The sequence below is a fragment of the Phocoena sinus genome, chromosome 10 (assembly GCF_008692025.1).
Source record: "Phocoena sinus isolate mPhoSin1 chromosome 10, mPhoSin1.pri, whole genome shotgun sequence".
NCBI classification, from domain to species: domain Eukaryota; kingdom Metazoa; phylum Chordata; class Mammalia; order Artiodactyla; family Phocoenidae; genus Phocoena; species Phocoena sinus.
In genome coordinates, this window is record NC_045772.1 from 6,017,517 (window position 1) to 6,044,556 (window position 27,040).

At 58.9% G+C, this 27,040-nt stretch overlaps 1 protein-coding gene across 3 annotated transcripts in view; it reads left to right on the plus strand.

Moving 5' to 3' along the window:
* The window catches only part of SCUBE1 (signal peptide, CUB domain and EGF like domain containing 1), a 130,328-nt gene that overhangs the window by 31,070 nt on the left and 72,218 nt on the right, over positions 1–27,040 (plus strand). For all 3 annotated transcript variants that reach the window (XM_032647262.1, XM_032647263.1, XM_032647264.1), the window contains exon 4: positions 15,599–15,733. In XM_032647262.1, coding sequence (XP_032503153.1) covers positions 15,599–15,733 — 135 coding nt within the window. The remainder of the gene's footprint in view (positions 1–15,598; positions 15,734–27,040) is intronic.

The window sequence follows — 27,040 nt, forward strand, 5'->3', positions numbered from 1 at the left end:
TCATTCCTGGTGTGCAAAGTCAGAATACTTTTTAAAGAAAACGGATGTCCTTTCTGAGCTGGCGGAGAGGCAGGGAGGCGAGCCTCGTCCCCGAGCTGGGGGTGAAGCTCAGGGGACTGTTCCTTGTGTTCCACACGGTGCTCACCACCTTCTCCTTCCCCCTGCACTGGCTCCTGTGCTCGTCCATCGGCACGGGTCACGTGGCATCAGGGCTTCCAATCCCAGCTCTGCCGCATAGTCATTTTGTGACCTTGGACCCTTGACCCCTCTTTCTCAGTCTCAGTTTTGTTTTCTACAAAATGAACATGATCCCTGTCTGGTAGGATCAGATGTGCAGGTGACACCACAGGGCAGCAGGCAGAGGGAGGAGAGGAGGAGAGGAGCCTGGGAGGCGGCAGCAGGGCCCAGGGGCCGGGCTGCACACGTGGGAGGGAAGCACCGCAGAGGCCCAGATGCTCCGGCGGCGCAGCGGTCACAGCTCTCCCTGCCGCCGGGCTGGTCCCCGGCAGGATGAAAGGGCCGCGCTCCAGCCCTTTTGAAGGCGCCCTCTCTCATCCTGGAGGACAGCTGGAGACAATGTGTTGCTCCCTTGAACCCCTAACGAAGGCTCGAGTTGCCTCTGTTTATTTGTCTTTATACTTCAACAGCTCAAATGCATTTCTTGCTGGGAAAAAAAAAAATGCTGAACATTTTAATGTAAAACTAAACAGCTTCAGACAGTCATATACTTACTCCATAAACACCAGTGTTTTTCAAGGTAAACTGGAGAGGTTTCTTCCTGTTCTATTTACGCCCTCCCGTCCCTGCTTTTCCCTAGTCTGGCCCACATTCAGGTGGTCTAAACACGCTTGGTTGGAGGGATTTGCTGTCCGAGGACAAGTTGGATTCAGACTTGCTTCTCCTCCCAGCTTTTTACAACTGTTAATCTGATGGAAATTCTTTGGCTTGAAGAAGAGAAACACACGGGACAACAGTATGCATCTTTATAAATGGGCTCCCTTCTTTCCCCAAGTCACGACAGAGCCAGGGAGATCGCGGAGCAGGGAGGGAGGTGGATGGATTGAGACCCAGGTTTTGTTTTGGGGGGTGGAGTGGCCTCCTCCAGCCTCATGCCTGCAGCCAGCTCAGGACCGGGGGGGCCAGGGGGAAGGGGTGGGGCAGAGCAGCGGGGGCAGGCGAGTGCTGGGGGAAGAGGGCAGTGGGCCAGGAACCAGGCTCTTCGGGCCATGGACTTGCCAGGGGACCTTGGGAAACTCCCTGCCTCTCCGTGCCTCAGTTTCCCCATCATCTGTGAAATAAGGGATGGGATTTGACCAATGGTTTTGAGATTTCATGGGGTTTTGTTTCCGTTTGTTTCAAGCAGAGTCATACAGTGGTCACATTACTCTAGCTGAAATGGGAGGCAGGACTGGCAGGGATGAGAGCCCTGCTCTCCATGGAGCCCCTCCCCACCTCCGCAAGGCCCCTGGGGCCAGGAGCAGTGTTTGGAACCCCTGTTTGGCCTGGCTGCTGTGTCAGAGCCCTCCTCCCTCCAACATCTTGTGATTCGATGACTTGGTGGCCTGGAGTGTCCTCAGGGACAATGGCCAAGCTCCTCGCCCCTACCAGCTGCAGTCCCTGTCTCCTTCTTTCTCAGAACTGTAATCTCCAGCATGGCAGACAGCTTGCATTTCCCTAAATGGTACCCCGCTTTCCTGCTGTGGCGTATCCTTACACCTGCTCTTCCTTCTGCCCGAATCACCCTTCCCCGTGCTCTTCATTAATGCTTTCGTTGGCTGACGCCTACCCGTCACAACTCAGCTCGGGCATCAGCCCCTCCAGAAAGCTTTCCCTGAGTTGCCTACCCTTCCCCTGGGGGCCTGCAGCCCCCTCAGGCTGCCCTCTGCCTCAGCACTGAGCTCCTGGCTTGTCCCAGGACACCGGGGGCGGGTCTCTCCTGCCCCGGGAGGTCCCGGAGAGCCCTGCTCCAGAGTGACTTAGCCCTGCGTTCCTGGGCCCAGTGTAGGCTGCTTGGTGTGATGGAGGGATGGGCGGTTGGCCGGTGAAGCGGGCAGGAGGTTGGATTCTGACTCTCCAGGAGAGCGCGGTTTGACAGTGGGGCGTGCACAAGCCCGGCACGGGGGCAGAGCTTCAGCGCTCTCAAAACTTCTGAGATCTGCGTGGCAGTAGCAGGGGTGGGCGGTGGGGGGCTCTTAGCAGCCCGCGTGACTGCAGCCCCCCGTGGCTGGCTGAGCTTAGGACTCCCCTGTCCCTGTCCTCACGTCCAGGCCCAGCTCCTTCTAGCCTCTGCTGTAGATGAGGGGGGAGCTGGGACTTGGAAGCAGACGCGACAGCCTTGGCTCCCAGCTCCCTTCCTAGCCGTGCTTCGGGGCCGGCACTTCACCATTCTTACCCCGAAAAGAGGAGTGATGGTGTTCCTGGGAGGGAGCTGCAGGCATCGGTCCGTGTGGCGGCAGGGAGGCACCCAGCGGGCGTCAGGAGCCTCCCCTTCCTGCTCTCCCTTTAGTTGCATGTTCAGGTCAGAGACCACATCACGATACGAGGCGGCCCCTCCCACTGGTAGGACCGTGTTGACATCTGCCATCGGTCGCCCTGTGGCAGCCTCACCTTTGAATAGGTCTCAGTTTGGTGACCTGGGGAAGAAGTCCTGCTCTGTCCCAGGACAGAGAATGCCAAGTCCATAAACAGCAAAGAAAAACACCCAGTTGCAGAGGACAGGCCAGGCGAGCAGACACGTTCCTTCATCTTTGTTTGCAGTTCATATGCCAAGGGCCGGGTCAGAACTCAGAGAAATAAACAGAAGATAAGTGTCTTGTGAAGCCTCTTTAAAAATACTTCACCACCAAAACATATGCCCCAAACCAGAACTGAACCGTGTGCCTAAAAAGGGGCATTGTCAACGAATAAGCGTGTCCCAGCGTGTCCAGTACGGTTCTTCCTCTGCCAGTAACCTTGCTTACTTTGGAGCAGTCTGTGCCCTGGCTGGTGGTGGGATCACCCTGGACGTTTGCTGGGCCTGGCTGCCTCTGCACAGATGCCGCAGCGACCATGCTTTCCCAGCGCCGACCGGCTGTTTATAGTGGCCGTTCGCCACCCCCACGCCTCGCCTGCTCCAGCCCCCTCCCTGGATCTGCCTCATCACAGCCACATGCAGCTGGAAATAGACGAGCCGGCAGTGAGGGCTGGCACTCCTTGTGTGTGGGAAGTAGGTAGCCATGGTGCCAGCCTCCCAGCTGCTTGGTCTGGGGTCTTTGTTTTGGTTTGGTTTTTTTTTTTTGGTTTTTTTTTTTTTTTTGCGGTACGAGGGCCTCTCACTGTTGTGGCCTCTCCCGTTGCGGAGCACAGGCTCCGGACACGCAGGCTCAGCGACCGTGGCTCACGGGCCCAGCCGCTCCGCGGCATGTGGGATCTTCCCGGACCGGGGCACGAACCCGTGTCCCCTGCGCTCTTGCTTCCTCCCACCTGGAGAACGTCTTCCCTTGCCTGTCCCGAGCGCTCTAGTCCATCCTTCTGCACCCCTTCCCCGGCCTTCCTGGCAGCCTGACTGGGTCCCACCACCCCCCCACCCTTGGACCGACCAGAGTCACGGCGCTCGTCACGCAGAGTTGAAAAGGTCTGTTTACTTATCCATCTTCCACAAGTGTAATAATCGCACAGAAACACTCAGAGAAGTCGATAGAAAAGACAGAAAACAATCCCGCCAATAGCTCGCCACCGCAACAGGTCAACAGCTTTCGCGTCCTCGTGTTCTTGTCCGATACCACCTGTGTGTAGAGCTGACTATATACGGTTATGATCGTGCATTGATGTTTGTACGCCGCTTCCCCCCGCCCCAGGAGACTTTTTTCCCTCTTGGTGTGTAATCACACGGCTGGGGTGTGGGACTGGAGTCAGAGTCCAGGATGTGGAGGGCCTGGCGGCCTGTGCGTGCTGAGTGAGAGCTGCTGCTGCTGCTATGGCCGTCTGGTTGGGAGAAATGATTTGTAACCTCTGGGTCAGCAGCTGACCCCCTGAGTGCCTGTATCTGCCAGGTCAGGGCGTCCAGAGATGATTTAGATGTGCCTGGCACTCTCAGGGAGTTCTAGGCTCTGTGCAGAAGTACTCCCAGAGTGGCATCCTTGGTGTAATGAGCACTGCACCAAGTACTGGGGGGGGGGGGGAGGGGGGCCATCTCACCCTGCCAGCAATAAGTGAAAGGTCACCAGGTGGGGGCGGAGGTGGGGTGAGGGCAGCAGGGCACCGCAGACGCAAAGCCTAGAGGCGAAAAGGCTCAGTCAGGTAGGAGAGTGGGCTCAGGCGCGGACAGTGGTGTGGGAGACGGTGGCCTGTCAGCAGAGCCACGCGTGCCAATTGCTCTCTGAGCCCGAGATCTGGAGATTTAAACCTGCAGATGTAGGAGTGGCAGGGGATCACCTTTGGCTGCGTCTTGGGCACGTCAGATGCAAGCCTGGCTCCTAGCCCCTCCTTCGACAGCCACCAGGGCCCTACGTGCTACTCCAGCTTCACCAAACCCGTGCAGGCGTGCGCGCGCACACACACACACACGGCAGGCATCCCACGCCCAGACACACCTCTCCCTGCGCTGGTCCTCGTGCAGTTTAGGCAGAGGCTCCCCTGCCTCTCAGCTTGGTTCCCGATCCCTGGTCTTACCCGGTCTTACCACTTCTCTCCCCCTGGTTGGGCGGCTCCCTGAGGGCAGGCCTTGGCCTCATGCCCACTGCCTATCCCCTGCCTTGTTGAGTGAGTGAATGAATGGGCACACACACGTGGCTAATCCCCGTTCTCTCGGGGAAGACGTGGGCATTAGAAAGGTGACTTCAGGTGAGACGACTGCAGACACACTCTAGGGCGGGGAAGTCAGCAAACCGTGTGCAGTCACAGGGGTCTGACGGGGAATGATGAGCAGTAAAAAAGCTTGTGGCCTTTGCCCTGGAATACCACTTCTGGGAATCCATCTGGAGGAAAAATCCCTAAAATAAAAAGGGCTACGGCTACCCAGACATGTCCCTCACAGGGGAGTTTACTAATGGGGTGGAAGAGAGACAGCGCACCGAGGTGGGAGGGGGGTCCCTTACGGCCTGGACAGCGGCGGGTGAGAAGGGCGGCCAGGACTGAGCCCCAGCATGACAAGGGCACTAACTCAGCTTTCAGTGAAGAAGGGTGGGACGGTCACGTACAGGGTGATTTGTTAGCACTAGAAGAAACTCAGGTTGTGAAAAAGGGCCGAAACACAATATGTTCATGATTGGGGTTGTAGCTAGAGTGTAAATTTGTTGATCTTTTGTTTTCCGCTGTTTTTCAAAATTCCTTGTAAATTCAAACTTTGGAATAATAAAAGTCTTATTGGACAAGTGATAGGGACCCATGCTAAGTTCTCGAGGGCAGGAATGCTATGGAAAGGTCATGCCACAACCTGGGCTGGAAAGGGGCGGGGTAGGGTGGGGCTAGCCATGGGGAGGCACACGGTCCTTCCGGGGCTTCAGCCAAGCCCGGTGCTGCCTTTTCCACGAAGCTCCCTGGTGCCCACATCAGCCTCCACCTCTGCCCTCTTCCAGCCCCTCTGCCTGCTACTTTCTTGAACGTGTCAACCCTATTGGCGTAAAACCATGTCGCAGTCTTGCTGTGGCTGCATGACCCACCCAGTGCCTGGCAATGAGGGACTGCTGAGCGTGGGAAGGAACAGGCCGGCTCGCAGACAGCCACGTGAAGGAGCCATGGCAGGCTGAGCCCTGCCACTTACAGAGAGCTCCCAGAGCCACTAGTGGAGGCCGCTGGTGGGAAGGAGGACGGGAACGGGCCTCCAGGAAGCACCCACAGTAGCCTGATAAGTGGAAAGGCTCGCATTTTATATTCAGCAGCTTTGGAAGGTGGAAGGAAATGCTGAGTTTCATTGGGAAGATGTGATGCTTGAAGGTATGCAGAATTCCAGGCAGAACCAGTGGTGAGAAATTTGTGCTGGAAGCAAGGCATTTGACCTGGCCAGAGTCAGGCGTGATGGACCAGCCAGAGGACCTGTGTGCATCGGGGCGGCATGGGGAGCTCCTGGGCCCATCTTGATTCTGTGGCATTTTTCCCAAGGCAATGGGAAAGACGTACCCTCTGCCTGCCCCATCCACAGGCCCGTGGAGGTCATCACAGCCAGCTGGGCCTGTTTCATTTCTGAGGATGTTCTCTAAGAATCCTGTCAGAGCATTTCCCCTTCTTTTCTTAGAGCGTCTTGCTTTGGTTCCAGGGCTTGGTTGGTTGGTTGGCTTTTGTCCCCTTCCCTCTTTCCAGTCCTACATTCTTATCCCCATCAAAAGAAATTTTTAAAAACTCCAGTGCCTCCCATAGATGTCCAACCCGGATCGTGTTTACAGCTGTGCCGTCAGAGGCCCGAGGGCGGGCGGACAAAAGCGTCCAGTTCCCATGCTGGCTCCGTCACCCACACGCTGGTGACCGAGGCCAGGCCGCTCACCGCTTGGCGCTCCTGCTGCTCCTGCCCCGGGCTGAGGCCGAATGGGACACTGTAATGAGAGGGGCTGCACAGAGCAGGGGCTCCAGGAACCGGGGGTTCCCTTCCGTCTCCTGCAGCCTCGTCTCCTGCCCACGCTAGAGAGATTAGAGGAGGAGCTGGTCTTGCCATAGACGAAGGGCAATGAAGTGTCATTCGGCAGGGCTTTCCACTGTCTCCAAACCCCCGCCCCCTCCACCCGCTCCTGAAGCACTACCGGTCAGAATGGCTTTTCTTCAGCTGAAGACTTTGGTCCTCATACTGGCGAAAGCACCCACAAAGCAGGAAGACACTTTGGGCTGTGCTGACTTACCAGGAGCCCCACGTGGCTCCGTTCGCTCACTGAGCCCCAAAGCTCACGGGCTGGCAGTGTTTGAGGGCACCTGTTCCCGCTCCATCCTGATCCCGCCACGAGCTGCCCACAGGCGGGGCTGTGCCCACCGCCACGATGGGGCTCACTGCTGGGCGAGGCTGAGGCAGGCAGGCATGTGAGCACAGCTCTTCTCCCACCAGCCCTCGCTCTACGCCCCGAGGACCCACCAGCCGGCACTCAGTCCCGTCACTCATCTAGAGCTGCCTCACTGGGCAGCCCCTCCAGGGCCACACAGCCCATCCCTGATGGGACGGGCCGGCAGCCAGGGCCTCGGGGCCAGAGCTGCCTCTCCCAGCCAGTTCTCAGTCAGTCACTCGGTCCGCAAACACGGATCATGTGCCCCGTGCGCTGTTTAAAACCCTGAGATACAGCCACACTCAAGATGTCCCTGTTCTCAAAGACTCTGTATTCTCCGGGGAGACAGAGAAACAATCACAAAGCAGACACCCGTGCGTGGACGTACCCGGTGACTAGCAGGTGTTTTGGCTGAAGCAGCTGTGGGTTGGGCTGCCACTTGCTGAGATGCAGAAGGCTGAGGGTGGGACCGGGCTGTGCTTTGTTCTGCTCTGTTTTCTGTTGTGGGAAGTGGAGTTAGGAGTTCGCCATGGGCCGTGTTCGGTTTGTCCTGCCTGTTGGACAACCAAGTACAGGCGCCGATCTCTGAGCCTGGAGGATGGTGGAGCAGGCAGGCCTAGAGGTTTGGGCAGTGTTGGCACGTTAAGTGGCCGGAAAAGCCATGGGACGGGGTGACATCTTCCAGGAACGGAGCCCAAGAGGAGCCCAGGCCTTATGGATGTGGCCCCCATAGGTGCACTGACCTCCTGGGGCCTGGGGCCACCCAAGGCTCCTTTAAAGGAGGGATTGTGCGTGAAATCAGAAAAAGTGATCCCACAAGGGTCTAGTATCGAGAATTATATATCTTATGTAGAACTCTTACAACTCAGCAGTGAAAAGGCAAACAACCCAGTTTAAAAGTGGGCAGAAGATTTGAATCGCCATCTCTCCACCGTTAAGCAGCTGGCAGGCGTGTTCCCCCAAGAAGGGCGACTCCGGCGGTGAGCAGGCCAGAGCCTACGTCAGGAGGGAGAAACTCCGGGAGCTGAGGCTGCTCTGCTGGGAGGCCGGAAGGCCGAGGCAAGACTGACCCTGCCGTATAAATAAATCGATTCGATTCAATTCAAAAAAAAAAAAAGACTGAGCGCTCCCTTCGGATGCGCTTTGTTGTCGGTTTTCCAACTTGGGGGGGACTTTGCCATCCCCCAGAGGGTGTTCCCGCCTGTGACCCCTGGAGCACTCACTTGTGCTGGCTTTGTTCAACAGTTGTTAACATGTGTCGGTGGCCTGCGTGCGCCAGACACTGTGCTAAGTGCTTTACCTCCGTTATTTTCTTAATTCCCAAAACAACTCCAGTTACTGTTATCCCTGTTTTATAGAGAAGGAAACCAGGGCCCAGAATGGTTAAGCACCGTGCCGAAGGCCACACAGCAAGTAACTTACTGAATCTTGTACCCCAGCTGGCGTGACCTGGGGGCCAAGAGCCAGGAGCCGTAGGTAGTGGTCACAGGGGGACACCACGTAGGTTATTATAAGGTGGAGCGGCCGTCAGCTGGAGTTCGGCAGCAAACTCCTGGTCCTTAGATGTTCCTTGCTGCTCGGCCATCACTGGGAGACCGCAGGCAGCAGCTGGGATTGAAGGTGAGGCCCAGATGAGGGATGCAGTGACCAGACCCCGAAGGCCAGCACAGCAGCCTCAGCAGAGCTCTGGCCCGCCCTGGGCTGGCTCCTTGGGTCTGGGTGTGAGCAGTGGGCTTGCTGGTCTGGAAAGCTGACCCCACCAGTCACGTGCCTCATCTCCCAGCGCCGAGCTGGGACTCAGGCCCAGCCCAAGGGGCTCGGCGTCAGAGCAGGGCTACGACGGGAGACCCTGTGTCTCCCACACACAGCCGACCTGCTGGGGGGCCAGGAGCCCCAGAGAAGGCGCCAGCTGATGCCTGGACCAGGAGGTAGGCGGGTCCCAGGAGACTCAAGTCACACCTCCCGCCTGCCGTGCCAGCACCTCTGACAGCTCGGGGAGCGTCCCGGATCTGGGAGAACCCAGGCCCCAAAGCTCTGAGACCCATGTGTATTTTACCCGGAATCTAATCCATCTGGTTCTCATTTATTTACACTTAACCCATCAAATGCAATTTTGCAAGAGCCGCTCGATAGCCAAGAGGACTTTCTGCCTAAGCCTCCCTTCTGAAAGGAGCCTCAGAAGGGGGAGGGCTGGGGCCTCAGCCCTCGGGGACCAGGAGGGCGTTCTCAGGGCTCGAGGTTGAGTTTGGTTTCTGAGATGGGCCAGTGCCTCTGCCTCTGTTCCCGGACCCGTGCTGGGAGCTGGGGTGCTGGGGCCGGGCACAGGGCCTGACACACAGTAGGCTCTTGGCAGCCAGGAGAACATGGGTGGGGTTCAGGCAGAACATAGAGTCTCTGTTTCAAATTGTGAGGCGTTCGTGGGAAGCACAAAGCAGCCAAAGCTGTATCCAGACTTAATTTTTAGTTATTATGAATAGCTGCGAACCTGGATTCTGCGTCCAAAATAGGACAGACAGTCAGCTATTAATAAAAACAAACACCGGCACCTTGGGCCAAGAAGCAGACCTCCTGGGCAAACCACAGGCCTGCCTGCAGAGGCCTTTCAGAAGCAGGCCGACCCGCGGCCCGTCGGTGCCGGCTCTGGGATGCCTTCTTGCTGGAAAACAGCCGCGTCCGTCCCACACACGGGCCCATCCCAGATAGGACCCTTCAGCAGCTGGCGGGAGTGGAGGCGGCCTTCTCCCTGTGAGTGGTGGGCACTGAACAGAAGTGGGCAGAAACCACAGCTGAGGTCCGTCTCTCCCGACCCCGGTGCCCGGACCTATGCTCTTGCAGGGCAGAGTGAGGCGGGGGCACCTGACCCCAGACCCCTTGTTTGGACTTGATCTTTGGTGCCGGGGTGCTGTGTCTTGTTCCGACTAGAGTCGTCCCAGTGGGCCCTGGGATTGCAAGGGAGAGACGAGAGGCCGGGCGATCCAGGAGCGTGTGGACGCCTGTAGGGAGAAGCTGAGGCCCAAGGCAAAGCTGTGCCCTGGGAGTAGAGGCAGGACAGACGGGCAAGGCGGAGAGGGAGAGTCACCAGGCTTGGTGACTGCTTGGGCGTGGGGCAAGCACCCGGAGGGAGGGGGCTTCTCAGGCCAGGGTGGCTGGGAGGGGGGCGGGCAGAGCCAGAGCGAGGCCCCTCTTTGGCCCTCCTGGGCGCCCTTGTCCCCCTCCCTCCCTCTCTCCCACCTTCCGTGTCCTCACTGTGCACCCGGCGTGGGGCCTCGGGCTGGGGAGCAACCTCCCAGGAGCCCAGGCCATATGTCTTCACCCCAGACGACATGGGACGATCTATTGCAGAGGGTGTCCCCAGCGCCACCAGCTGGGGCCCCCAAGGCAGCGACTGGCTGCCGTTCAGCTTCCTCCCCCTGCCAGCACCCTGGCCTGCCACCAGCACCCCGACCCAGAAGGGCGGGGGCTCCAGCAGTCCCAGACGCAGCTGAAGACAGGTCTGTGGGAGACGTGGGAGGGAGAACGTTATCCCGGGGAGGCTGCAGGCCGGGACCTTCCCAGAGGGTGACCTGGCTGGACCAGGCAGCCCACGATGAGCTCTGTGCCAGACCCTCACAGCACTGGAGCCTTTGGGGTCCTTTCTCCACACTCTGTCTATCTCTTCTGCTGCCCGTTCAAAGGGTTTCCCGAGAGGAGCCTCCTAGAGTCTGCCCCAGAACCCACGGGGCCTCCTCTCTGCTTTGTAGCCAAGTCCCTGTGCCGAGGAGCTCCCTGCCTTTTGGGAATGTTCAGCTGTGGTCATAAATAATGACGAAGGACCACGAGCTGCCAGCAGGATTCAGCGGTGGAGCGCTCACCCATCCCGTCCCACCCAGAGCTCGCTCAGGGAGCGTGGATTGTGGATCAGAAACAGGCTCGGCCTCCACCCGAGGCCTTGGTGGTTGGTGACACTCTGGCTTGTTGTCTTCCCCAGGGACTGTCCCCTCTGCCAGCAGGACTGGTGGGAGGGGGCCAGGAGGACCCAGACAGGGCTGGCTTTGCGAGCGCCCTGGGGGAATCTTCTTGAGGAGGGATGTGCAGGCCACAAAGCTTCCAGAACTCCTCTCCTGCCCAAGCAGCTGCGGCCCTTCCCCACCTGTGCCCCGCTCTGCACCTTCCACGAGACTTTGCTTCCGCATCTCTCACTTCTTGTTCTCCAGCCTCGGCTCCCATCACTTCCTCCACAAAGCCTCCGCCTCCACGCTTGGGTCCCTCACGCCGCCGGCGGCTCGCTGAGCAGGGGCTTAACCAGTGGTATTCACTTCGGGGAGTGGAGCACATAGCAGGTACTCAGTGTCTGCGGAGGGAATGAGCAAATGTGCTTCCGGTGGATTTCAAAGGCAAGAAGAACTTCTGTCTGGACCAGGAGGGAGAGGGCGTCCCAGGGAGAGGTGCACATGTGCGCGTGAAGGCACGTGTGATTGACGGGGGTGGTTTCAGAGAACAGCGGGCGTCGGTGGGGCGGGCAGAGAAGTGGGCAGGCTATGCAGAGCTCTGAATGAGCCCCTCGGCCCGCCCAGAAGGAACCGCCACGGCGCCCTGCTCCAGGGGACTGGCCTTGTGCGGTAGAGCTCCCTGTAACTGGTGTGTGCAGCACTCGTGTGCCCTTCAGTGTGTCCTGCTCACTCCTGAGCACCCACTCAGCCCGACCCTCTGCTGGGTGCAGGGATGTGCAGGAGACTCTGGGCTGACAACAGCCCAGAGCAGAGACAGGATGGCCAAGCCCGAGGTCCGGGGCAGAGGAAGAAGGTTGTGAACAAGGGTCTGCTTGGTCTGGGAGCCAGGGGTCAGCAAATTCTGCCCGGCACCAGGAAGACTTCGGAGAGGAGGGAGCTCTTGCCCTGGGTTTTAGAGACGTGAGCACGTGGGCCGGGGGACGATTGTAAGAACAGATGCCCGGGGAGCTTACACTCGCCTCTACGATTGGGCTCGAAGGATCCTCACTCAGAGAAGCCACGTCACGGAAGAGTAGAGTAAGGGCTTTGGATCCAGTCTCCCCGGGCTTCCTATCCCCCTCCACCAGTTCTAGAGCACTGGCAAGTCTCTTCCCCTCTCAGCTTCTCATGTGAGAATCGGCTTGATAAGAATAACGCCCCCTGTGTGGGGCTGTTGTGCAGATGTATGAAGACAGTGCCTGAGCTCCCCAGCCGGGCCCTGGCCAGCAGTGAGGGCTATTATTTATGATGACGAGGCTGCCAGCCCCACCAGTCAACGTGAATACTCATGTAGGAGGTGGGGGGCTCCCGCATAGGGGCCCAGCAGAGCATGGAGCAGTCAGTTCCCCAGGAGAGAAGGAAGAGGACCGCGCGTATCTCAAGCACTCCAGGAGGGCTTCCTGGAGGACACAGTCTGGGTCCTTCCTGTGGACGAGGCCTGGGCATACCCTCGGCGGGCCAAGAGGCCGGGGGCGGAACTCAGGTTGCCCGACTCCCAGATGTAGGCTGTCTCCTTGCCACGGGGCACCTCGTATAACAGAATGTGCCAAGTCCGTGGGGACCGAGGAGCAGTGTGCGCTGTGCTTGCCAAGGAGCTAATTGTTTCCCACAGTGCCTGCCGGGCCTGCTCCGGGCCTCCAGGGGAACCCAGTCTGTCCTAGGCCGGCGGGCAGGCATCTCAAGGACCCAACTGCTTCCGTTGGTACCATTCAGACCTCACCGTGGGTCCCATTTGGAGGGCTGGGGACACAGGGGTGTGAGGGGTATGAGGCCAGTCCTCAGCCAGTCTCTAGAGAAGGTGGTGATGACTGCAGGCTACCCAAAAGAATTCTGAGACTGATTTCCTGCCCAACTTGGGGGAGGCCTGTGTTTGGGCCACAGTGGAAAAAGGGTGCGGCGCGGGCAGCCCCCTCTTCCCTCCTGCTTAATCTTAGGGCTTTATCGTTTGGGAGCGAGGGTGTGGGGTGGGGAGGGGGAGAATGTTTACATGGCTTCTCATTTGTTTCAAATTATTCGTCTGCGTTGGAGTCATTGTTCCCCGCTAGTGTAAACAGTGGCAAGGCCCAGCCACCCTGCCAGCTCACTGAGGCTTTGTAGGTGTGTGACGTCAGTGCCCTTTGGTTCCTAGCTTCCAGTGGGGTGACAGGGTGGGCCAGGCCAGATGGGGGGAACCGGGGGGTTCACTGATGATGGGGTGGAAGTAGTGTTTCCACACTATGAATTCAGCGTTTGAGGGCCTGTATCTGTTGCTTGTTTTACCAGTTGAACCTTTGCGAGGGCTGGGGAAGCCGAGGTACAGAGCAAAGAATCTGAGAGCCATGGGAAGAACCTCAAAGAGCGTGACTCAGCCTGCACTGCGTCCCAGGAGCGGCTCCCCGTGTTCAAACCTTATCGTTACGCGTGTGCCGGCACGTGGGCATCGGAGCCTCTGGCAGGTGTTATTGGGACAGAAATGGGGCTGAGCCGGTATGCTGGGACTCTCCTTAGTTACTCATGCAGGCTGGCCCCAGCTTCGTGTTTGCAGATACTTTCAGGGTGACACCCAGCTTGAGTTCGTTTCAAGAGCAGCCAGTTCTTCCTCACCTTAGTCTGAACGCACTTGCTGGTGTGGCCAGCTTAGCAGGGCCTCCAAAGGCGCGTGCTCAGGAGCTGGACAGCAGGTTTGAGTCCTGCCTCTGCTCCAAGCAGCTCTGTGGCTTTGCCCAGGTTACTTCAGCTCTCGGTGCCTCAGTGTCCTCATCTGTAAAATGGAGCCGGTTACACAGCCTATCACTCAGTGTTGCCGCAAGGACTGAGCGTGTGGGTGGAGTGAGGCCCTGTGCCTGACACACGACGAGCTCTCCAGGAAGGTTAGCTTTATGTTATGAACAGGACACAGTGCCTGGCTCAGAGCTGTTCATGGTCTGGTGCAGGCGGGGGCGGACACCGCTGGGGTGTGGAGGGGAGGTGCCCCCAGCAAAGGTGACCCTGGCACTGGGCCTTTAGGGAACCATCAGTAAGACTCGTTGAGTGTAGAAAGGTCTTCCGAAAAATCCCTCTCTATCCTTCCCAGCTTCCCCCGGAACCCCCTGTCAGTCTCTGAACAAGAGCCACCTTTACCGTTTTAGCTCTAATTGTTGGTGGCTTTTATAGTTCAGAGCTCTCCCTCCGTCCTGGCTGCCACAGGGCTGACATTTGAGCTTGCGGAAGAATAATGACCTGCCTCGCCGTCAGCCTCAAAGGCAGCAGTGTGGTCTCATGGGTGGGGAAGTGGTCTGTTGTCCCTGAGCCAAAGTAGGACCCAGCTGACATAGCACCAGCACTGAGTCCTCCCCGGGTTCAGTGCAGGTCAGTCTGCCTGAGTCTGTACCTTTTCACATCCTTTTGGTGCCAGTACTAAAAGACGGCTGTGTTAAAAAGAACTGTTTAGGGGGCTTCCCTGGTGGCGCAGTGGTTGAGAGTCCTCCTGCCGACGCAGGGGACGCGGGTTCGTGCCCCGGTCCGGGAAGATCCCACGTGCCGCGGAGCGGCTGGGCCCGTGGGCCATGGCTGCTGAGCCTGCGCGTCCGGAGCCTGTGCTCTGCGGCGGGAGAGGCCACAACGGTGAGAGGCCCGCGTACCGCCAAAAAAAAAAAAAAAAAGAACTGTTTAAAAAGTTCAGTGCCAAAGCTAGTGAGTGTGTGTGTGTGTGCACGCCCATGTGTCGGGGGTCGTGGGATTGGCTCAAAGCAGCCAGTAGCTCACGTTGCCTTTGTGGTTTCATATATTTGCCTGTTAAAATGACAATACAGACACGGCACATTAAGGTTTAAGAAGCCGTTCTTTCATTAAACAAGCTGACAGTGTAGGGGGTTATGACTTGGGTAATTGAAACACGCTGTTCTGTTCAAGACCAGAGCTTCATAAAGAGTCCTTTCAGCCAATAGCACCCTTTGTGCCAGCAGCCTCTGGTCAAAAACGAGTGTCGGCCCTGAGGTCTGTCTCTCCCGGAGAGTGGGAAAGACCGCTCGGCAGCTTTCCGTAGCAGTCTTGGCAGCCAGAGGTCAGGGCCTTTTAAAAACCTCCCCTTCTCGGGGCTTTTGAAATCAGTTCTCGAGGCAGAAAGCAGGCTGCCCTGGCCTCCAGCCTCTCCCTTGCTGCAAGGTCTGTACTGCTGGCTGCAAATCTGAGGTGTGACTGAAGAAAGGGGACGGTGGGATTTGGTTTGCCAGGCTCTTTGAGCCGGGGGTAGATGGTGTTAGTTGCAGGTCTTTCTGGAGAGGGAGGGTTAGGTGACATCAGTGAGAGCCCAGGTTTGGGAGGCGGACCACCAGGCTTGATTCCTGCCTCTGTGGGACCTTGGATAAGTAACTTGGCCTCTCTGTACCTCAGTTTACTCATCTGTAAAATAGACCCAGACCTAGATCTGATGTACAGGGTTTCTGTGAAAATTAAAGGTGTTCATGCAGGTAAGACACTTAGAGTAGTGCTGGCCACACAGGAAAGCCAGGGCCAGCTAGCATCGCAGCCTTTGTAAGTGTCTACCTCTGTGGAGTAACGCCATGAAGTACTGCTGGAGGGCACCACCGTGCGGTACCACCGAGCGGTACCTCTGTGGTATCGCTCTGCAGCCAGGAGAACTGATGGCATCCATGTCCTTCCAGGTGACCACGCCTCACTTGTAGCTCCAGGTGTGATCTCTCTTGTCCCCTTCTCTTCCTTTTCTCACAGATGTGGACGAGTGTCAGGACAACAACGGCGGCTGCCAGCAGATCTGTGTCAATGCCATGGGCAGCTACGAGTGTCAGTGCCACAGCGGCTTTTTCCTCAGCGACAACCAGCACACCTGCATCCACCGCTCCAATGGTGAGTACTGGCTCGCGCTGCCCAGTCACGCCCCCTCCCCTGTGGAAACAAGTGGCCTCTGGGAACCCCCTCTCTGCATCTTGATCCTGGGGGCCTCAGGGTCAAGGCAGGGAACTCTGGTGCTGGCCTGAATGGCTGTTGTGTGCTTCTGGTGTCGGTTCTGCAGGGACACCTCCCAGCTCCCGCCCTCTGCCCCTACAGCAGGGCTGTCGGTGTTTCTGGTGTTCTTATGTGGGGACGAGATGGGGCCGCAGTTGGGAAGATGTGTCCGGAGAAGCTATTTTCCGTTCTGGGCTGGGGGCTGGATGTGGCTAGGAAGAGTGGGGCCCCATTCCCGACGGTCCCCTTTCCCTGAGCGGGGCTCGAGGTCTGACCGGGCCGAGGGCTCGTTTCTCAGTCTCTTGCGTGTTCACTGGGTCACCAGCCAGCAGAGGGCCTTTGGGGTCAGGAGCCGGCTGCTAGGCCGGGTGGGATGGCAGGCCAGCTCGGGGCAGTGCAGAGGGTCAGAGGAGGAAGACTCCAGCCAACTGGAGTGCCTGGGGAGCCTGGGGACAGCCCCAGGCTGGGACAGAGCCCGGCCTCCAGCTGAGCCCAGCAAATGAAGGCCCTCGGTGTCAGGGCAGTGGTGGTCAGTTTGGGCCCAAAGCAGCAGGGCTGTGCAATGGGACAGCCGGCCAGAAGCCAGGACCCACATGGCTTCCAGGCAGAGGGAGCAGCATTCTGGAAGGCGTGGAGGCACATCCTGGTTAAGATAATGGCAAGGCCCAGAATCTCCAGGCGGGCTGTGTGCTACAGCAGAGCGGCTGTGCCCTCCTGCGGCCTGGCTGTGCTGTGCCTTCAAGAGAGTAGATGCGGAAGGAGGACCAGGCAGCCCCATGGTTCCAGCCTCAGCCCCTCGCCGTTCGCTGACCCTAGACAAGGAGGAGGTGCTGGAGGGGCCCTGTAGGGCCTCCTCATCTCTGGTCTGTGGCACGGTTCACACTGAGAGGCAGCGAATAAAAAGGGCGGGCGCTGGGCTCCGGGTCCGACAGGGTGTGAATCCAGCTCCGCCACTCCCTAGCTGGGAGCCCTCCCTCAGGCGGCTCTGCAGCTCCGAACCTCAACTTCCTCATCTGCAAAACGGGGGACCCGGCAGGGTCTTTGGAGGATAGGACCAGATCCTGGGAGTAAAGTGCTGGCGTGCGCTAAAGCTCACAGAGGCTGTGAGGGGAGACTTGGGCGCCCTGGGCATGATCCTTATTTGAAAACAGTTCCTGAGATAGAAAAGCAAAAAACATTTAAGAAGTACAAATCCCAGGGTAATTAAGCAGAACCAGTCTACCGGACTCCTTAGAGCTCTTAGTGTTTGTTTAGGCGGTTTCCTCAAAGGCAAGACAGCCCGATAATCCCCATCCCTGCCGGGTCCCCAGAAGGACGGAAAGGCCGAGCTCCGAGGTCCCTGGGCACCTGTTCCAGGCGCGTTGTCCAGACGTCCACGGCACTGTAGAAGGCCTCCCAGCTGTGGGGCTGTGGAGTCGAGCTGCCCAAAGCGAGGACCCTGGCTCCACACTGAGTTTTATAAAAAGCAGATTTATGAGGAAGAGTGTGAGTGTTGGGGGTGGGACAGGAGTCCTGCTCTCATCGGGGAGAGGGGCTTACCGGGCGGCGGCTGCTCTGAGCCAGCTGTAACGTCCCCGACGCCGGGACGGCCGGAGCCCCCGTCAGCCGGGCTGTGTGTGCCCTGTTCCTTTGAAGAGCAGCTTTCCCGCGAGCGGGGCTCCAGGTGCAGCCGTGCCCCCCGTTGAAAAGAGGGTGAACGGGAAGGGGGAAAAGAGCATGATGCAAGACAGTGGCCGGTTTGGAACCAGGTCCTGGTTTGGCCTGTGAGCATGGGTTGTTCTAAGGACGTTACAAAGCAAACCTCAGCATCGGCCGGCGGTGGGGGGCACGATGATGGGGGGGACAGCAACAGTGGCTGCTGTGAGGTCACACGCTTACTCTGAGCTGGGCCCTCACAGCAGCCTGGCGAGGCCAGGGTGTTATGACCCTGCAACAGGTGAGGACCCTGCCCAGTCAAGTTAGGGGACCTGCCCGAGGTCATACCTTAGGGACACGGCAGTCAGGATTCCAGCCCAGGTCGCTGGCTGTGACATGATGAGGCCGGTAAGGAAAGAAACCAGGGGGGAGGAACAGACGGAAATAGGCAGGCGCTGAAGGCCTCTTTGAGGAAGCCACGTGTGAGCTGAAATGGAACAAGAAGGGAGAGCAACTGTGAGGCCAGGTGGGGTGTGTGTAAAGGCCCCGAGGTGGGAATGGACCAGACTCCCGGGAAACGCAGAATGAAGGGCGGGATGGTGGGCACAGTGATCCCAGGATGAGGGGAGCTTGGCAGGGGCCAGACCATGAGGCTGGTGGAATGTGGGCGGGAGTTTGGATTTCGTGCAGGGAGCAGCCATGGGAAGCTGGGTAAGCAGAGGCGGGGAAATGATGCTGGAGGGGAAGGGCGGGGGACTTCTAGGGAAACCAGATGCTTCGGGGGCTGGGCCTCAAATTAATCGTGCAGTGGAGCCTGGAGTCTACGTGCCTCACCCCACCCAAAGGCCTGGGTGGCCAGATTTGGATTTATAGGTGAAGCCAGGAACCTAGATGTAACCAGAATACAGATTTGGGGGACTAACCCCAATCTACATTAACTGACAATGTTAGTTGTCAGTTCATCTGGGCAATGAATCAATCTAAAAAACAGGAGACAACTTCTTGGATACCCGCCGAAGGACAAGCGGCAGCATTTCCAGGGTTCCCGAAGGCTCTGTGGAAGGTCCCAAGAGGACAGGACAAGTGCGCAGGACGTTGGCCAGCCGCTCGGTAGTGCCTGTGGGCGGGGACGGGCCTGGGGGACTGGCCACGCTGCTCCCTCCTGAGCCTCTGTTGGTTGTCAGGACAGTTGCTCATCGTGATTGTGTGTTACCTTCAGTGACGATTGTTAGAGCTCAAAAGAGCATGTTCAAGGTGCTGAGACCCAGCTTGTTTTGTACCTAAGTGGCCTCTGTTCCCCAGATCAGATTCCTCATGTCACCTGACTCTTCCTAATGCCTGTCAGCCCCTTGGAGCCTCCCCTGAGCTGGGTTTGATTAGAGGGGGCCAGACACGTGGGCAGGGTCTGCTCCAGGCTCCCGGCCGAGAAACAAGGCCACGGGGCTCAGCCCTTCTGAGCGGCCCCACCTCCCAGGCGATGACACAAACCCTGGCCGGAGGCGTGTGGATCTGGCCAGGCTGGGGTTGCGGGTTTTAGGTTCTCAGCCATTCTCACCTCCACTGGTCACGTGGCCTCTGCAGTTACTCCTGCCTCGCTGGGTCCCCTCGTCTATAAATCGGGACCAGCAATCCCTCCCAGGCGAGTGAGGGCTCCGTTAGGGGAAATGCTTTGAAGGGGTCAAGTGCAGTGCCCGCCCTAGGAGCGGCAACTCACATAGACAGCTTCTTTAGGCCTTTAGAACTCATGCTTGATTTGGGGACACAGACTGTTCCTCTCTCCCAGCTCTGGGTGGGAGGGGACCCACAGCTGTGGAGAGCCGTGGCCTGTCTGTCTCTGCTCAGCACTTCTTTGAGCCGGTTCTGGCTCCATCACAGCCCGCACTCACTTCCCACTCAGCCTCTGGTCCAGCAAGCCGTTAAGTCCCTCTTCCACCCCACGGCCTGGGGGAAGCCGGGCCAGGCCACTCCCAGCCTCCGCCTCCCCACTGTAGTCATGCTCCCAGGGGGCCTCCGGGGTCCCAGAGTAGACGGGCCACCAAGGAGCTAGCACGTTCGAGCTCCCTCCCTCTCCCGTGCCTGCTCTTTTTTTAAAAAGACTTATGTCATATCTATGCTCCAAGAAGGTGTTGACTCCTGGATGAACTTTTCCCTTTCCTTCCAGGGACGAATCCTTTCTTTCAGTCTGAGCAAAATTGATTTAGGGAGACGAAGGAGCTCCAAAAGCTCTGACGAGCTGTGCGATGGCAGGTCACTCTCCCATTCATTCATGTGGTGGGTGCTGGCTGGTCCCCAGGATCCCCATGTGGTCAAAAGCAGGCATGATCCCTGTGAAGCTTTGCATCCAGAAAGGGGATGAAATGCTAAATCAGGATCCTAGGAGTTACCTTATGATAGCTGAGAAAACCACTCTGGAGGGAGGGACCTAGCGGCTCCAGCGTGGTCGTCTGAACTGCAGAGACAGTAATGAGAATGGTCTCCTGGCCGGCCTGGTGGAGGATTGCTCTCTCACCGGCACTGATCCTGGGCCACCACTGTTGCCGATGGTAGCGGGTTTGAGACATGTGTGCCCTCTCCCCAACGCAGGAAGCTGTCCTGCATGGCCGGGCTCTGAAGCCTCACCAGGTGCCCGCAGTGGTCCAATCTGTGGTGGTGTTGGAAGGCCCCAGAGTGAGAGGAAGTGTCACATCGTCCCCGCAGCTGTAGGCAGCAGGACAGGCTGGCAAGGGTGTTTAAGGGCCTGTACCTGTCAAAGTTCATCCCCGAGGGCCCTCTGGCACAGAGGGGACCTGTCATCTCTGTGTTATGGCATGACTAGGAGCACAGGTTCCAGGGCCCCACCGCCTAGGCTGGAATCCCAGCTCCAGCACCTGTCATCTGTGTGACCTTGAGCAAGTCAATTAACCTCTCTGTGCCTGGTCTGTACAATGGGGATAGTCCAAGTCCCTACTTCACAGAGTTAAAAAGATACTGAAAAGAAAGTCTCAATAAATGTGGGCTCTTATTATCGTTATTTATCACAGATGAGGAAACAGGCCCCGAGAGGGCAGGGCCTCACCCTCTCTGGGCCAGTTTCCCGAGCCAGCAGCAGAGTCGGGGCCTGGGTGCACACTGAGCGAGGCTCTGCTGCGTGCTGGCTGCTGGCTGAAGCCTGAGCGTCAGCCGAGGGTGAAGAGGCGATCAGGAGTCAGGCCTCCTCCTCAAGGAACTCCCTTCCGAGGGGTGAGCCGGTGGCCCTCGCACCTGGCTTTGTCTGTGCTCAGGGCAGGACATGCCCATCAAGACAGCCGTGCATCCAGCACTAGCTCGCTCGCTGCTTGACTCGCCCAGGGCTGCAGAGGTCAGACCAGCCCCTGCCCTCCAGGAGCGTCCAGCCCTGTCCTCCCTGTGGAGGTTTGAGCAGCGCGCCAGGCCCCTGCTAGGCACGGGCAGTCGGGAACCCAGACATAAAGAGGACATTGGGCCTCTGTCTGCCCCTGCTGCTCCCCGGGCCACCCTGTCTACTGACTGGTGCCCCACTCAGCCCTGGTGAGAGCGCCCAGTCACTGCACAGCCTGTCCTGAGCCGGCCCAGGAATCACTGTCAGGCTCTGCCTCGTCTGTGCTCAGAGGGCTGCCTGTCTCCCACCCCCCACCGTTGCTGGCCACCGAAGGCAGTTTTCTACCTGCCGCCTGCGTCCCTGCAGCCTGGGAGTTCCCTGTGGGCGGGGACCGTGTTCCCCACCCCTCTGTGTCCTGTGCTGACATGGGGCCCATGGCAAAGGCCTGAGGGAGGAGGGAGAGTGACGCTCAGTTCTTGGCGGCTCCCTGGGCCCGGATGCTCCATCCACATCCTCGGGTTGTGCAGGTAGGTTCCTGGTCAGCACGTGCTAGTGGACGCTGTGGTCTGCCCAGGCTCTGGACCAAGCGGTAGGGGCCCAGAGGCTCTGAGAGGCCATCGCACAGCTGACTGCACGCCGAAGCCCTGCCGTGCTGCCTCCTTTCCCACGTTGGAGGCACTGGAACTGGCCACGGGGCAGCTGAGCATCCGTGTCCCTGCAAGGCTGAGGCCCGTGCAGAGCGGATGCCAGGCTGGCATTCTCTCAGCAGGGGCGTCACGGGTTTACCTGAGTGCGTTTCATGTTCTGTTTAATATCCTTCTGAGCCTGTTTAAATGCACATATAAACATGGGTAGGAAACCGCACTGCCCGCCCACCACCGGCATTCCTGGTGACACTCAGGGCCGCGTTTTCACAAAGCTTAAGATTTGGCATCAAGGGTAATAGTGGCTCCAGCCAAAATCAGAGGTGGGAGCCAGGAATAGGAAGTCTTGGCTTCTTCTGCATTCAGTGGTGATGGTGACGGTGAGAGCCGCACGTCCTGGGGGCTTACTGCATGCCAGGCACCGTGACGAGCACTTGTCACGCACTAGCGTGTTGCATCCTTACAGACTAAGGAACCGAGGCACGGAGAGGATAGGAAACTTGCCCAAGGATGCAGCCAGGGGCACGGCAGGACCCCGTGCTCTGGCGGGCTGGCCTCTGAGCCTGGGCAGCCTGTGTGGAGGGTTCCGATGAGGTTTGCGGCCGGCCCAGGCAGGGTGAGGCCTGCGAGAAGCAGAGATGTTCCTCAAGTGTGAGCGTCCCAGGTACCAAGTGTGCCTCTTCAAGCACCAGGAGTTCAAAAACATTTCGTAGTGGAGATCTCCTGAGATGGCCCACCCGATCCCTTCTCTCTTCAGAGGAACAGCCTAAGTTGGCCCGGCCTCTTTTCCCTACAATTCGCAATTTTTGTTACAAACTAAGTGACTGAGACAGCCGCTCCTCTGAAGGCCAGAGAATGCTTGTTAATGTCTGTCGCCGTGCTGAGTGGCCTGGCTTCTGGGCTGGAGGTGGCTCTTCTGATACTGCCGTTCCGCACCCCTGTCTGTAGGGGGTCTTGATGTGAAGCCAGCAGCCCTGGGTCCACACGCAGAGGCGGGGACTGTGTGAGCCTGAGGGCTCCTGGCTTCTCGGGAAGGGCCTTGGGCTCTGCCACAGCTGTTTGCTCACAGGAGCCGTTTTCACCTGTTTCTGAGTTTGCAGGTATCCTCTGGGAGCTCTCTGAGAGCTCATCCCTGCGTGAAGTGTTTTTAGGATCTGTTCATTTTGTCTGTAAGTTTGTACTCAACTGTAGCCAGAGACCAAACAGTAGGGTTGGAAGTTTGAAACTTTTTATTTTGAAGTAATTGTAGAGTCCTAAGGAAATGCAAAAATAGTAAGGCAAGATCCCACATACCCTTCACTCAGTTGCCCCCAACGGTCACGTCGTACGTCACTAGAGAACAGTGTCGAGTCCGGGAAGCTGGCGTTGGTACGGTGTGCGAGTCTGGTTCTCGGCCACTTTGTTGCGTGTGGCTCTGTGTAACCTCGTCAGCAGCCACGAATTAGCATTTTAATAATAACTGAATAGCTGAGTACTCGTCCAGGCACGTTATGAGCACTTTGCCTGTCTTAGCCAGGGGGCTATATAAGTTAACGTTCAAACCAGTACACTTTTGAGAGTGAAAGGAGGCGCTATTAATTGTGACAGGGCAGCAGGTATACACTGGGACCGTCCCACGCAGACCAAGGCATACTGTCACGCTAAAATTACCTCATTCATAACCCCTTGAGCCCTACGGGGTAGGTACTGTTACTTCCCACGTACAGATGGCAAATAACGAGGCCGGTGATGCGCCCGGGGTCACGTGGATCCTAGGAGTAGTACCAGGACTGGCACCTAGGCGGTCTGGGTTCAAATCATGACCACCTTCTGTGGCTGCCTCCCAGTGTTTAAAGAGACTACAGCTATCCCGTGGTTCACCCCTTCTTTGGTCAGCCATGGAAATTGGGTTCTAAAGAGAAGAGGGACTTCCTCACCCAGTGTGCCGGTCAACCTGGATTGGGGCTGTGATGCTCAGGTCTGCACCCAGGGTGTGGCGTGGCGTGGCGTGGCGTGGCATCGCGTACTGGGTGGTCAGTTCGGGCCCTGGGCCACAGTGCTGAGGGGCTCAGGCAGCAGCCTGTTAAGGTCACAGGGAACTTAGTTCTGCCTGAGGGCTGGGAGCCTGGGGGAGGTGGAGAGGGATCGAAGAAGCCCCTGAGGGTGGGTGGCCTCTGAAGGAGCTGAAGAGTGGAGAGTGGGCGGCATGGCCGGGGGCTTTTGGGGGGATTGCGCAGCAGTGATGGGAAGGAGAGGGCGAGAAGCTGGCGGGGCCCCCTGGGTCCAGACCTGGGTTGAGAGTAATGGAGGCAGCTGACATTGGAAAACAACGTGGAGCAGGGCTCTGAAGATGGAGAGGCAGAGACCCTAGACAGACGAGCAGTCACAGCCCTCTCTGGGCCTGAGTTCTGGGATGGTGTCTGAGCAGGGAGGGCCCTCAGACACTTGTCACCCTCCAGCACTGTCTGACTGAGGAGGTGATTCTGTGGCAGAGCCTGGTGGGCTGGGTGCCAGCGCTGGTCCTGACCTCAGGTCATTTCTGTAAGCCACGCAGCCTCAATGGAGAGGAAGGGGGACTCCGATATGAGCCCCTTCCCCGTACCTGATACTTTTCTCACGGGGTCACGTGTAGATTCCAGGTCCTGCCGCTCCCGCCCCCAGCGCCCTTCCTGTCTTCCCACCCTGTGGTCGTCCAGCTGGGCCCTTCGTTCAGGCCGGCCTGGCCTCTCGCCTCTGGCCGGGGGTTGTCTGCTGTCTAAGGTTCCAACTGTATCCCGGAAGAGTCAGTGTGCCTGCAGCCTTCCTTGCCCACCGGAGAGAGTGGGTCCTAGAGCCTGAAACCAGACCTGGCTGCCAGAAGTGAGAGGGTCAGGAGACCGTGTCTGGCAGGGGTTTGAACTTTGTTGTGACAGTGACGGGGCCCCTATCAGCCCCAGGGGTGGGCGTATGATCCACATTTGGGGAAGATCGCTGCCCACTGTGGGCTGGAAAGGGAGATGAAGCGATTTTCTGGGAAGTGGCCCTGGTGGCCGTCAGGGTCAGGACCTCACCGGGGGCCGTGTGGGTGGACAGAACGGTGGCTGAGCGGAAGGCGAGCGGCAGGGCAGGCAGGCCCTTCCGCAGAGAGGTGCGGCCCCCGCATCACGTAGGTGCGGAGTACTTCAGTGGCGGTTTGAAGGAGGGTCCAGTGGCTCTGGTCCGCGTGGGGCCTTGTTCTTGCGAGAGTCCGGAACCCTGGAGGGGAGCCTGGGGCCCACAGCGGGACCGGCCAGTCTCTACTTCTCATGAGGCTGAAGCCCGGGTCCTGCTCAGCCTCTGGCTCGGCGTCCTGACCGCAGGTGCCCGGGGCAACTCATACACAGTGCGAGCCCCCACACTCCTCGCCCACTCGGCCTGGGACCCGAGCAGGTGGCCGGGATGGTGGGTGTGAGCTCAGGAAACAGGCTTGGTCGGGGGGCAGGGGCTCGGGAGTTTTCTGAGCTCCCCGCAGGGGGCATGGGGACAGCCGTGCTCTGCCTTCTGTGCTGCACTTAAACCCTCACCGGGGCCAGGCCGGGGAAGGGGGCTGGGCTCCCCTGTGGCACTTGGAGGAGAGCCCTCCTTCCAGCCGCACTCAGACCCTGAAGTGGAGCACAGGCCCCGCGGCCTCAGCCGCTTCGGGTCAGCCACCGCCGGGAGCCTCTCCCTGAGCCCGCCGCCCAAAGCCCACACCGCCGCAGGACCGGCTGGGGACCCCTCGGCAGAGGTCCCCGGGCAGTCAGGCGCGGGTCGCTGGGGACGGGCCAGGGCAGAGGGCCGGTGGTTCTCAGGGGAGATGGCCGCCCTTGCCGCCCCGACCCGGCGCTCATCCCGGGCCCTCCCCTCAGGCTCCTCCAGGCTGGTCCTTGACCCTCCTCTGGACTTTGCCTGCTGTCGGGCCGCTCCCGCATCTCCTCCCGTCCCAGCCAGCAGGGGTCCTCGCCCGGCCCGGCCCCACCCTCCGCAGCTCGCAGTGCTCCTGCACCCTGACCGCTGTGATGCTCGCAGCTACCCCGGGAAGACCTTCGGGTGAGCACTGTCACCCCAGCGCGGGAGGGAACCCCAGCTGGGCCACAGTGCAAGGCGGCCCTCAGGATGGGAGGCCAGCTTTCTGACGCCCAAGGTAGTTTTTCTTCTCCTGTTCCACCCCCACCTCCGGACTCAAATGCCTGTGGACAGAGGCTCGCGGTCCCTCCCGAGCCACCCCAGCCGAACGCCAGCTTAGGGTCCTATCACTGTGCCTGGCTGGCCAGCTCCCATTGCTTCCTGGGCCGTGATTCCCACGTGATGGGGTGTGGGCCAGGCCTTGACCTAAGAGGCCCCAGCGTGCTTCCTGTAGGACCAGGGACATCCCCTGCCCTGTGCCAGGGCTTCCTGTCATCAGCTGTGGGTCCTAGGTTCCCCGTGGGTGTGTGTGGCCGGGAATTTTCTGTTTTAAAAGAGGGGGAACGGTGGCCATGCCGGAGAATACCCCACCCCAGCCTCAGGGCTGCCCCTCTGGCTGCTCCGTGGGGCAGGCTCTTCCCCCAGCCCCGGCCTACAGACCAGGTTGGCGGGAGAATAAACAGCTCTCGCATTTAGTGGGAGATTATGGTGCTGCCGGAGAAGGCCTGTCCCGGCCCCTTGCAGTCCAGAACGTCCCTTGAGGCGGGGACGATAAATCCAGCCCGTTATTTTTTACGAGCCTCCCATCCCATAAACAACTCCTTCGGTTGGTGTGCCCAGCTTCACGCCCTGGCCTCCTGGCCTGGCCTCCTGGCCTGGCCTCCAGCCAGCCCCTGCCAAGCAGCCCTGCAGGGACCCCAGTATTTGGTGGCGTTGGTGGTGGGCTTTCCTCCACGCTGCAGGAACTCGGCCTCCTAGTGTGGACGGCGCAGGGGTAGCTGGCCCTGGCCCTGGCTCCCTTCTCGGCTGCACGTCCTGGGGCCTCAGTTTCTCATCTGTGAAATGGGAAAACATTAGTGTTCATTATAGAAATTGTTATGAGGACCAAAATGAGAGAATATGTGTATACTCTGGCCCCTAGCGGAGTGCCTGGACCTGAAATCGGTAAAACTGTCCGCTGTCACGGGGCATCACTGTGTGCCAGGCACTGTGCCCAGACTGTGATGGGATGAGCGGATGTGCTGTGTAGCTGTATTACCCCATTCTGCTGGTGAGAAAGCCAGGAGATTTGTCCGCAGTGAGTAAGTAGCACAGTCAAGATTTGAACCCACATCTTACCGACTCCTGAGACCAACGATATTGAATGAGCAAATGGATAGAGGGGTGGGAGCAGGACTTGCCGACTGCCCGGAGCCCCTTGCAGCCCCGGGGCCCTGCCTCTCCACCCTCCTCCCGGGGCCAGGCTTCACCCTTCCGCTCAGTTAACTGTTTCCCCGGCCCCCCGGCCCATCCGCCTTCTGACAGCAGTGGGAGCCACTGTTCTGCGTGACCTTCTGGCCATGTCATTCCCCACTGAGGACCTTCTCGTGCCTCCTCTCCCTGCCGTGCGTGTCATGAAGCTGCCACAACGAACCCTTGTCTCTCCCGCACCAGGAGCTCGGCCTTCACCGCCTTCCGAGGCCCTCCAGAGCGTGGCCCCTCGCCCATCCCCCACCTGCCTTCTGTTCTCCC